The sequence below is a fragment of the Hoplias malabaricus genome, chromosome 18 (genome assembly GCF_029633855.1).
Source record: "Hoplias malabaricus isolate fHopMal1 chromosome 18, fHopMal1.hap1, whole genome shotgun sequence".
Lineage (NCBI taxonomy): Eukaryota > Metazoa > Chordata > Actinopteri > Characiformes > Erythrinidae > Hoplias > Hoplias malabaricus.
Window position 1 is genome coordinate 9224249 of NC_089817.1, and position 13146 is coordinate 9237394.

A 13146-nucleotide genomic window follows, 5' to 3' on the forward strand; every position below is an offset into this window, starting at 1 on the left:
CTCAAAAGTGTCCGTAGGTGTGAGTGATTGTGTGTCTGTGCTTCCCTGTGAAGGACTGGTGCCCCCTCCAGGGTGTATTCCCACCTTGCTCCCAATGATTCCAGGTAGGCTCTGGACCCACCGCGACCCTGAACTGGATAAGCACTTACAGATAATTAATGAATGAAGAGACACAAAGTTTCGTAACTTGTTGTTGCCAGCAAATTGACTGATCAGAATAGCACGGCCAGGGCATTAACACCAGACACAAGACGATACCATATATTTAATGCACAGTTGTCTTAATCTCACTGAGGTCACCCCAGGGCAGCTGCACATGAGCTTACCCTCACCATGCTCAATGATATACAGGCATTTGAGGAGTATAAATGTCTCCAGCATTGGGTTATGGAGCAGTGGAACAGCATTCTCTGGAGTTATAGAGCTCCGTGTGTTCCAGTAACTGACCTTAACAAACCTTTAACCTTTAACAAACTGAAGGAAAATCAAGAATGATAAAGTTAGTGAATTTAATGCTGCCATCTTTAGTAAAAATATCCAGAAATGCAGGTTAGATCTTCACTGCAAGCTATTGCACATAATAGGATAGTCGTAATATCTACACTATACGCATTTACGTGACCGATGCCATGCTGCTGATGGTGGTTTTGCAAAACTTGGCCGGAATAGACCGTTAAACATATTTTGGTGCCAATAGCTGAGTGTGAGATAAAAGTGATTTGCTTAATCACTAACCACACAACACATTCTGGTGCAAACAGTTGAGCAAGAGATGAATTGGATAAGGTTAGCACTTCACTTTATTTACGCACAGAGTGGAACATGTGCCCTACTTTTAATTAAAAATGCGTATGTACCAGCTTTCACCCACGGATCGAGAGTCCTGCACCACCCTTCAAACAAACAATAAAGACTCTCTAAGGTGTGAATACAGTTCAAATATTATTAATCAAACACAGTAAGTAATGGATTTTCTTGCAAATCAAATTGTATTATATCTTATATTACAAGTAATATCTATATTATTTAATAATTACAAGTTGGTCCCATATTTAAAATACCACCCAAATTCAACTCTGTGTAAAATGTGTATTAATGTAAATTAAAACAGAATGCCACAATTGGCAAATCTCATAGAAATTCATATTCAAACATAGAACACATAGCAAACGTTGAAAATTAGACATTTTACCATTTCATGAAAAAAATATTAACTCAACTTGATGGCAGCCACACATCAAAAATTTGGGTCAGGGGCAACACAATGCTGGAAAAGTAAGTGTTACTAATAAAAATATAACTGGAGGAACAATGTGCAACTCACATGAGCCAGAGTCTCTCAGAAGAAATTCAGATTTACCAATCTGAGGGTAACTACGTCTAGAAATTGTAGACAAAATTCAGAAAAATGGTTCTCAACATAAAATTGCAAAATATCATTAAAAGATTTAGAGAATCTGGAGAAATCCCTGTCCACAATGGACAAACGCAATTGCTAATATTGGATGCTCATGATCTTTGGACCATTGGGCGCAATTACATTAAAAACAGTTTTAGAAATCACTGCATGGGCTCAGGATCACTTCCATAAATCACTGAAGACAATTCACTGTGCACTCCACAAAAGCTGCATCAAAGAAGCCAAAGGTAGACATCATCAAGAAACACCACTGCCTTCTTTGGGCCAAAGCTCGTTTAAAATGAACTGAGGCAAATTTGAAAACTGTTTTGTGGTCTGAGGAAGCAAAATTTTAAATTATTTTTGGAAACCAAGCACGTCGTGTCCTGTAGACTGAAGAGGACAGGGACCATCCAGCTTATTATCAGCCAAAAGCCTGCATCTCTGATGGTATGGGTTTGCATTAAAGTGCCTGTTGTGTGGGCAGATTCATTATCTGTAACGCTTATCCAGTTCAGGGTCACAGTTGGTCCAGAGCCTACCTGGAATCATTGGCACAAGGCAGGAACACATCCTGGAGGGGGCGACAGTCCTTCAGAGGGCAACACACACACTCACACCTACAGACACTTTTGAGTCTCCAATCCACCTACCAACGTGTGTTTTTGGACTGTGGGAGGAAACCGGAGCACCCGGAGGAAACCCACACCACAGCATAATAATTAGTGCAATTTATATAGCGCCTTTAACAAACCCAAGGATGCTTTACAATAAGTGGGTTAATACAGTGTGTGCTGAACTATTAGACAAATGAGTATTATGATCACCTCATCCTTTTTATACATGTTGTCCTACTCCAAGCTGTATAGGCTTGAAAGCCAACTACCAATTAAGTAAATCAGGTGATGTGCATCTCTGTAATGAGAAGGGATGTGGTCTAATGACATCAACACCCTATATGAGGTGTGTGTAATTATTAGGCAACTTTCTTGCCTTTGGCAAAATGAGTCAGAAGAGAGATGTGACGGACTCTGAAAAGTCAAATATTGTGAGATGTCTTGCAGAGGGATGCAGCAGTCTTGAAATGGTCAAACCTTTGAAGCGTGATCACCATAAAATCAAGCATTTCGTGGCAAGTAGCCAACAGGGTCGCAAGAAATGTGTTGATAAAAAAGGCGCAAAATAACTGCCCATGAATCAAGCGTGAAGCTTCCAAGATGCCATTTGCCACCAGAGCTGCAACGTTACTGGAGTATCAAGAAGCACAAGGTGTGCGATACTCAGGGACATGGACATGGTAAGGAAGGCTGAAAAACGACCACCTTTGAACAAGCAACATGAGATAAAACGTCAAGACTGGGCCAAGAAAAATCTTAAGACTGATTTTTCTAAGGTATTATGGACTGATGAAATGAGAGTGACTCTTGATGGGCCAGATGGATGGGCGAGAGGCTGGATCAGTAAAGGGCAGAGAGCTCCACTGCAACTCAGACGCCAGCAAGTTGGCGATGGGGTACTGGTATAGGCTGGTATCATCAAAGATGGACTTGTGGGACCTTTTTAGGTTGAGGATGGAGTGAAGCTCAACTCCTAGACCTACTGCCAGTTTCTGGAAGACACCTTCAAGCAGTGGTACAGGAAGAAGTCGGTATCGTTCAAGAAAAATGTGATTTTCATGCAGGACAATGCTCCATCACATGCATCCAAATACTCCACAGCGTGGCCGGTAAAGGTGTAAAAGAAGGAAAAAATAATGACATGGCCCCCTTGTTCACCTGATCTGAACCCAATAGAGAACCTGTGGTCCCTCATAAAATGTGAGACCTACAGGGAGGGAAAACAGTACACCTCTCTGAACAGTGTCTGGGAGGCTGTGGTGGCTGCTGCACGCAATATTGATCGTAAACAGATCAAGCAACTGACAGAATCTATGGATGGAAGGCTTTTGAGTGTCAGAAAGGTGGCTATAGGTGGTCACTGATTTGTTTGGTTTTGTTTTTGAATGTCAGAAATGTTTTTCTAAATGTTGTTATATTGTTTTACCTGGTGAAAATTAACAAGTGAGATGGGTATAAATTTGGTTTTTATTAAGTTGCCTAATAATTCTGCACAGTAATAGTTACCTGCACAAACAGATATCCTCCTAAGATAGCCAAATCTAAAAAACCCACTCCAACTTACAAAAATATTAAGCTTTGATATTTGAGTCTTTTGGGTTGATTGAGAACAAAGTTGTTGTTCAAGAATAAAAAGAATCCTCTCAAATACAACTTGCCTAATAATTGTGCACACACTATTTTTCATGAAATTAAGTGTCTTACTTTTAATATCCAATGTGTTCTGTGTTCTATTGTGAATAAATGATTGGTTTATGAGATTTTACATTGTTGAATCTTGTTTTTATTTACAATTAAACAGCATCCCACATTTTTCTGAATTTATTTTAAAGAGTTGTAAAAATAACTAATGTAAAATACAACATGTGTATATTATAATATCTGGAGAGGCCTATTTACTGAGAAAAGATTAATTGACTACAAAAGTAATGCACTGCATTCAATGTGCAGAGGATAGGTTTTATTTATAGTTTCTTTGCAACAAATTAAGTCACAACAAAAACCTTTGAGGGGAACTTTCAGATTTCATGTTTCAGCCTCAAGTGTCATCATCTGAGACTTTCTCTGCAGTGGAACTCCAGAGTTACACAATTCTTGAGTCACTGACCAGACCAAATGTTGTGCGTTTTGAGTTATTTATGGGTAAAGACTGGAGGAACATGTGGAATATGAGGTGTGAGATTACATTATTCACCCTCACTACCACTGAAAACAATACAGAATCACCACACCTAGAGCATGCCCACCCAGGTTTAACTCACTAGAAAATAAACAAATCACAGACATGACACAAAGCAATTTTGGTTTGGTAGCTGAACATTCTGACTTAAAACATACCTAGGGTGACCAGACGTCCTCTTTTACCCGGACATGTCCTCTTTTTTAGACTTAAAAAATGTCCGGGCGGAATTTAACAAACGTCCAGGATTTTGTTTTTCTAGAGCTTACATAGATCTTCGAGAAGTGTTTCGTTCACAAACTAGTCCCGCCCTCCCCTACTCCGATTAATTCGCTTGAGTGAGAAGGGGGCGTGGTGAAGTAGCCTAAAATCTTCTGATTGGACGGTCTGACTGTAGAGCTACCGTTATTGGTCGATAACCTCTGTAAACATTTAATTGGTCAGTCTGCACGTCAGTAGTCCTTGTTTACGTCAGGCAAAGCTCATGTACCTACCCTCATCTCGAGCAGCTATGCAGAAACGTAAATGTAAATTCTCGGATGAATTAAAAAAGAAATTCCCATGTTTTGTGTAGCAAATAAAGGTGTAAAGGACCTAAAAGCACACATAGGTTTAGCTAAGCATAAAACTGCAGCGAGGGGCGAGATCATCAAATAAAATAAGGGGATCATCGTCCATTAGTCAATCAATAATAACTTAAGTTTAATAAATTACGTTTTCTTAGGTGCTAATGCAGGGTATTGTGTGTTTTTTTTTTTTTACAAATCTCATTAAATTCAGCCAATTTATTACAGTTGTTACATATATTGATTACAAATTCCACCCGTTCGTTTATTTGTTTTATTGGGACTTTTTTATTACTATTTTAAAGGTCAAGTTGCTTTGTATAAAGCTGGTTTTGAGTTTTGTTTTATCTTTTCTGCCACGTTGACGTTTTTCCTTGGCCTCCCCGCATGTTCAATTCTGCACCGTTCAGCAGATATTCTTGACACAGGTGCTCTTGTGCCCTCTTGTGTCTGCTCTAACACCTGCATAAAAAAATAACGAGAATCAAAGGCCTTAAGGTTTTTCATTCATTCATCTTCTGTAATCGTTTAATCGTGATCAGGGTCACGTTGGATCCAGAGCCTACCCAGAATCATGGGGTAAAACACAGGAGCACACCATGGACACAGCCATTTTGTTACAGACAAGCCCCTCATACACTATACACTCCAGCGTAAGATTATAAAGCTGAGAGTACCGCTGTGCTGTATTCCTTAGGAAAAAAGCAAAATCAGACTTTACAGATAAAACTGCTAGAAATAATACATTAAAAAAACTTTTGGAGAAGAGAGAAAATGACGTTAAATGAAGTGTAAAATGTGCTTATATTAGGATAAATTTCCTGTGAAACAAATTAGCGTCCTTACCAGCTGAGTATGAAACTTGTAATAATCTCTTTAAAAAAGAAAACAGCTTGGAAAAACAAATAAAACTATCACATAACTGTAAACATAATCATTCATTATTTGTAAAAGCTTATTCAGTTCAGGGTCGCGGTGGGTCTGGAGCCTACCCGGATTCACTGGGGACAAGCCAGGAACACACCATGGAGGGGGCGCCAGTCCTTCACAGGGTGACACACACTCACATTTATGGACACTTGTGAGTCACCAATCCACCTACTAACGTGTGTTTTTGGACTGGGAGGAAACCCACGTGGACACTGGGAGAACACAACAAACTCCACACAGTCACATTCATCTCCAGGTCCCTGGAGCTGTGACAGCGACACCTGACAGCGCCCAGTGTGACAATCACATAAACATAATATTAATCCTATAATTAATTCTTTCCTATTACATGATTTCAGTACATTTTCTTATGGTTCTCATGCCTTCCTCTAATGTATATGCGATTCTCATTTATCGGTACCCATTGCTGCTCAATCAAAGAGAAAAACACAAGAGTACAGTGTAGTGTTTTAATAATGTCAAGTGTAAGGTTAAACTTAAGACATACAAAAGCATAGCAGGGTACAAACACACTCAGCAGGACAAAGAAACAGGAACTAAACAGCAGAGGGGTTACAGAATACAAGAGTAATGAAGCACAGCATTCACCAATAGTGTGAATATCCCATATAAATAAGTGTCAAACAGTGGGAAAGACTGACACAGAGTATGTAGTGAGTGTATGTAGTCAGTGTGACCTGTGGTGGCTCTTGGGTCATTTATTTAAACAAGTTAAACTCGGTATCTAAATACTGCGATGCTAAAATTGGTTATATATTTGTGTTTTAAATCACATTTGCCTTGATGCTAAATGGAGAATGAACAGTAGGTTAAATTTAGTAATGGCTGAAATATAAAATGTCACATCAAAAACAATGTTACCGTGGAATTTCCAGCATAGTCTTTAGAGATTGGGAGCCTCCAAGTGCAATACCACTAATATATTAATTAATATTTGTTACTAATAAACGAAACCAATGCATTTTGTCTAAGTGTTCTCATTAGTTACAGTTTGTGACACTTCAACGTTAAAAGCAGAAATGTAGAACTGTCTGCAGGGATAATATTTTCCACATGAACTGAATGTGTTATTATACATATGTAAGCAGAAATACGGCTAGGATTAGTTCAGTGTGGAGCCAACAGTAGTTCCCTCTTCCCTTTGAGATTTCCAATATACAGCAAAGCTCAGTGCAGCCAAGAGCAGCAGCCTTTATCCATTAGGTTTATGGAAAATTCTGGCACAATTAAATCAAAATCAACAAAAATCCATAACACAATCACATAACAGTATTCCAGCCTCAAAAATTAAACACCAAATATGTAAACAAATAATCAAAAGAGCAGTATGCAGGTTTAATATGCAGTTCAGTCAATACAAGAGGAAAACACCACCAATATCACTGCTGCTGCTGTCGTTAAGTCTAAGGTGCTCTTCTCAGCATTCACGGAAGATATCTCTCATCCACAGCAAAAGACAAAGGATAAGGACTAGTGCAGGTCAGTTTAGCTAAACAGGTATCAAATAATTGAAAGGTACAATCAGAACAGTTTCCAATATTACACTGAAACCCTACCATAAAACCTGCATGAAATAAATAATTAAAAGTGGCAATGCTTCCAACAAAGCCCTCACTGTAATATTTAACTAACCCATTTAGTCAAGAGCCTTGAGTGTACAATTCCACATCAGCACAAATACAACTCGAGTTCGAAAAACAAAGTATTGTTCCTTTAAGCTCTTTAAGTGTTTATATCAAGAAAAAAAGAGTCAAACTAAAAGATGAAGAACATTAACTTACTGTGGGTTAGGAAATGAAAATGTTATAAAAACTGTAAGTAATAAATGTATTGTTATTTAATCAAACCATAAAAACCAAAGAGAGGAATAAATGGACTAAATAAGCAGGTTTTAAAAATCCATTGCATGCTTTAAACCAGTTAATCAAATCTACCCTATTAACTCTGGCGTTGGTAGTAACGGCAGAAGTCATAGTCAATAAATATTACACCAATTATAGCTTTAAACAGTAAGACATTACACAAATGTTTAACGTGGAAAAACATGCCTAACTGGCATCAAAATATGAGCAAGAAATATGGACCGTTTACAGCTTTGTGGCTTATTGAGTAAAATACTTGGATATGATTGTCAGGTGTTACACATATTAAAAAAAAATTACATTAGCAATCAAGTTTTCCCCAGGACACCCAAAGTTCATCCTTTGGTTTGTTTCAGTAGCAATGCTGTGCACCAACATGAGAAATAAAACAGGTTAATTTCTGAAATGTACACATACACAGGGATATTAGCATTGCCCGTGTATAAACTGGTTCCAAACACGTAGGACTAGTTAATCTGAAAAACTGGTCTAAAATAATCCGACCAGCATCCTGCAGCGTGTGGAGCTCAGGGTGAAAAAAATGGAAAGGGGGATTAATAATGTGTATGAGACGCTAATCTTAGCTCAGGTTCTCTGAAGATAAGCCTCTCTTGCTGAAATCCCCTCTCAGCGCTGTCTTAAATATCCTCTAGATTGTGTAACAGTCAGTGATTTACATACAAATTCCTGCCAGACAGAGGCCAAATGAGAAACGAGGGTAATCTCACCCAATGACACATTTAAACGGTGAGAAGATGCTAATGTTAATATGCTAATGTTAGAAGAACCACAGTTATGCTAACAAGGAAAACATAACCCAAAATAAAACCAAAACAATAAATATATATATATATATATATATCCAGATGTAATAACAGTGCGATCCAGTGCAGAGCATATGTACGTCTTCTGCAAAAGAGGCATTTTCACACAAAAGGTATCACACCTTTGCACAGGCACACACGTACATACAGTAGTAGCAATTATTAAGCGAGTCATTTATTGCTAATTCTGAATGACCTCAACCCTCATACTTAACATCTCCCCTGGACACACACACACACACACACTATCAAAAGATTTTTTTTTTTCCTTTTTCACAGGTTAATCTCTAAGTTTTTTTTGGCCCTGGCGGTGCTTCACCAAAACTTCCTGATTAACAAACAGTTCTTAAAATAATGGAATTTGTGGCCTATGGGTGCCTTACTACAGGAACTGCCTATGATCTTAGTGGAGAAACGCAAGGCCGAAAAATAGCAGCCAAATCCCACACCTAGCCGGAGAGGGGCCTGGCTCTAGATGCTAGCGTACTAGCTGCCTGCTGAAGAGACACTCATGTTTTGTTCCTGCTGAACATGCGCTCTCCCCGCAGGGTGAGGTGTTGGAGCTGGTACTGCAGCACCTCCGTGTCTGCTGGCTCCCTGAGACTCATCTTGTCCAGGTTGAGGTAGTCCAGGGACTTGGAGTGTGCCCGTTTGCCTTTGAGGAGACACAGGGGCAGTGGGCCGTGCAGAGCTTTGCTGGGCTCCCCGGCTGTCAACGACCTGAAGCAGGAGTCGCCCGAGCTGGGCATGCGCCTCCTCCGCCGCCCGTTTACCGCCGGTATATCGTAGGGCTGGTAGAAGCGGCTTTTGGCTTTGTAAATCCGCGAGGCGCGGTGCAGGCCCAAATCCGCAGGCTTTTTAACAGGACTGGGCAAGGCCTCTGTGTTGTTCTTCTCTGGAGGGGACCACTTGTGGGCCAGTTTGAGAAGCTCCTCACCAGTGGTGAAGCCCACCAGGTAGTTGGAGTTCATGTGGAGGATCTGGTATCCAGAAACTGTACTTTTAATGGGTGAGCAAGGGGTGCTGGAACAGCGTGGTTTATCTGCCTCAGGTTTCAGCGTAGCTTTGACCTCAGCAGCAGGCAAAATGGATATAGGTGCCCTGGACACTCCACTGACATCCATCTCCATCTTTAATGACATGACCTGGCTAGAGGTAAACGATGAAAAGAAAATAGAATAAAGTAAGAAATGGCAGAGAGGGATGCAAACAAAACAAGGAGAAACATGAAATAGATGGAGTTCTTTCAGTGACTACCTTTTAGATCTACAAAAAAGCTGGTAACTGCATGTTTTTATTCTACAAAATAAAACAGGGTCACAAGTGGGGCTTATTTCACAAACCAGGCTTTCTCACTGTCATTATTGTCCAATAGGAGGAGTGCTGATGTGCATTCCTGTAAGGACATTATCCAATTCAAAATTGGGGCTTAAACTAAGCCTATGTGGCTAACTGAAAATTCCTGCTTTTTGAAATAGGCCCCTAACATGTTGCTTAATAAACTGGTCTTCAAACATTGATCAGACCTTCAGCCACACCAGAGCTGTGTGTTATATCATCCAATACATTCAGGAAAACAAATCACTAAATGCAATCACATCATCAGCTGCCCTTTAGTCATGAAACAGAGATAAATCCCTGAGGAGTGCCCATCTGTCTCAATAACATGGACATATGTTGATGCATGTTGATTTGCCAAAAACATGGTCAATAACAACATGGACATGAAAAAACAGGCTTCTGGGACAATGGAAAGAAGGGAAAGTCCACAGGTGATACACATCTACTATTAAAAACATTCATGCTTTATTATTATCATCTTATTATTATTATCCTCACTGGATTCACTTTATTGTCAACTGGTCCATTTCCAGACATTTTAAATACAAAAAAAAAAAAAATCAGTATCTGTAAAAAAAAATTGTGTATTACACTAATTCTCTCTGTGCAGGTTCAGTTAGCATTCACAAAGTGAATTTTAGCGTAGGTCCACAATAAATAGATCAGGACCAAGTCTAAATGCTCATTTGCAGATTACTATCATCCTAAGATTTAAATACGGAATGAGCGTTTACCAAAAAAAAAATGTTATGGGGAAAAAGTATACATTATTACATTGTATTTCTCTTAATGTTCAGTTGTCGTTCCTGTCTTTACACTGAACTACACACATTTAGACAAAATCTAAAATTTGCTTTGTGGATTGCCAAATATTCTTATTTAAAACTTTCAACTGACTGAAAAACTCAAGCCTGGCATGAAGCCTGGCATGGGCTTTAAACTAGAACGAATAAGACCTGCATCCATGTAAACTGCCAAAAAGAAAGAGGTGGTGTATGCAAGTCTTGGCTGCTGTAGTGCAAGATCTTGCCAGTATGTTGTAGTAGTGCCTGACTAGGGCTTTACACTATGCGTGTTCACAGAACAGCATGTACTTCACCAGCATCTCGGCCACCAAACACTGATACATCTCACCATCCACATGCTGCTGCATTCACTAATATAAACAAACATCTATACAAAGGCAACTGGAAACCCGGGTCAGAACCGAATATAAAGGTTTCTATAAAATGGAGAAGAATCCTATGGTGAGATGAGACAGCATGTTCATTCCACAATGCCGGGACCGTCCTGTCAGAGAATGAGCATACATTATAAAGACATATTCTCACACACACACACACACATATACACATACACACACACAGAGAGAGAGAAAGAGAGAATAATCTCGACGCAGTGATGTCTTTTTTCACGTTACGTGGCCTTAGCTCTGGTAGCTCTAATGCTAATAAACAAACCCGTTTATAAGGAGGAGGTCCGCTGTTAAACAGAGGGATGGTCTGGGGAAATCACACGATGCTTATACAATTTATCTTTGTTTCGACCGAGCAAACCAGCCCCAAATGTTACCACACCACTCTCCATCCTCATCCTCATCATTCTCCTCCTCCTCCTCCTCCTCCTCAGTAATGGCTGCAGTCTACCCCTGGCCACCATTATTAAACGGCACCAGAGCGCTATAAGGCGCTTTAACCGCCTGTGTCTGAGAGCGGGGCACCGACGCAACCCACCCGCACTTCGCCACGCTCCGCAGCTCGGATATCCGCAGTTAAAACGATACAGAAAAAAGAAAGTATGTGATTGCAGACCTGCTCTCGGTGCGCGCGCGCCTCCGCCTGTCTCAGACAGCTCGAGCTCCCGAGGACGCGCGTTGTACACCGGGTCACGTGACGCGGTGACGTTATGGCAATAGCACTGGTGCGGTTCGATTCAGTTTTCCAGCGAACCGACTCATTTGTAGCATGTTTAATGAACCGAACGGTGCAGTTTATTAGCGTTTTACTAAATTGTGACTAGGCATAAAATCATATTTCTACGTCTTAAGTTGTTAGCCAGTCAATAAGTCCCCCCTCCCTCTCGTCATCAATTAAACCTACAAAAATATTTTATCATTTATTAATATTTTAAATAAACATTCATTCAGCTCACTTGCTTATAAGTGGTGCTTATATTTTGATGATATAAGGTAAAATATTGAAAAAAATAAAATGAAAAAAATTTAATCAGAATACACTGTTCCCGTAAGCTTTGATTCAGTTGAACCTGAATCAGATCTAATGCACTATTCGTTCATGATTCGTTCATGAGAGTTTTAAAATATGGTTAAAAAAAAAAAAAAAACAATACAGCAATTCAGTATTGACTAAAAGCTGATAAGAACACTAACTCGATTAGGATTTTATCAGGCATCTGTTTGAAAAATGATTAGCTTGAGAGGCGTTTTGAAAATGTTCTTTAGGATATTGTTAGGATTTATTAATATTATTTTTAATGTGGGTTTGAAATATTTGTTCCGAATTTAAGGCATAGATTAACTGTCTTCCACCTTCTCCCAAGAGGAGGAGCTATATTTGGTTTTAGCTATTGTATTTGTTATATGCATAAAATGCTCAGTAAGGAATAAACCCATTAGAATGTTATTTCAGTACATACAGAAATGCAAAGATAATTAATCACAATTCATATCTGATAAAGTTTCCTGAAATACAATTTGGAGCTTTTGGCCTCAGGAGAAAAGGAGAGTAGAAATTGCCTTATTTTATATTCTTTTAGTTACTGCAGCCAGGCAACATTGGGTTAACCCCTGAAAGATGGGGCGTGGCCCAAGGACTGTAATCATGGTCTTATGACAGGTGCATTGTTCTGCCACATATCCTCCTGTATGAGGTGACCATGCCGGTGTGTAAAAATCAAATCACAAGCAGTAATGGGCCTATGAACTTCATCTAAGGTTATTTAGTGTACATTCGACACCTATTAAAATAAAAGCTATTATTCACAATAATACAAAATAGCAATCTGAACAAATCTGACTGAAAAGTTACTGTTAATGTGCAGTTTAAGTGTTTAGAAGATGGACAAAAGGACTGTGTACAAGAAACTGCAAAGTTCCCCGTGTTCTGTATGTCACTGCAACACACTGCATGAAACCTGCCTTCAATTAAATAATGGCAATTACAGACACATATGAAACGCAAATGAATTAGTCAACACTAGTCAACCAAAATGTGGACAGCTGCATCCATAATCCAATAGGTTGCTTTGGCAGAAGACATACTTATCCAGAACCTTACATAATAAAAAAAAACACAGATGGACTCCTTACAAAATGTCCAGTCTGGCTTTTCACTACAAAGCAATCTAAATAATATTTCAAGTTTAAAAATGATTAATAAAGACTTGTA

The 13146-nt window shown here is 39.3% G+C and overlaps 1 protein-coding gene across 1 annotated transcript; it reads right to left on the reverse strand.

The window, feature by feature from the left end:
- Positions 1-6157: 6157 nt before the first annotated feature.
- On the reverse strand, positions 6158-11657 carry macir (macrophage immunometabolism regulator). The gene is made up of 2 exons (XM_066651076.1): positions 11551-11657; positions 6158-9547 (listed from the first exon to the last, which is right to left on the reverse strand). The coding sequence occupies exon 2, from the start codon at positions 9538-9540 to the stop codon at positions 8908-8910; it is 633 nt and encodes a 210-aa protein (XP_066507173.1). The 5' UTR covers positions 9541-9547; positions 11551-11657; the 3' UTR covers positions 6158-8907.
- Between the last annotated feature and the right edge of the window lie 1489 nt (positions 11658-13146).

Coding starts and splice junctions, on each gene's coding strand:
- macir (XM_066651076.1), bottom strand. CDS start 9,540: ATGTCATTAAAGATGGAGATGGATGTCAGTGGAGTGTCCAGGGCACCT.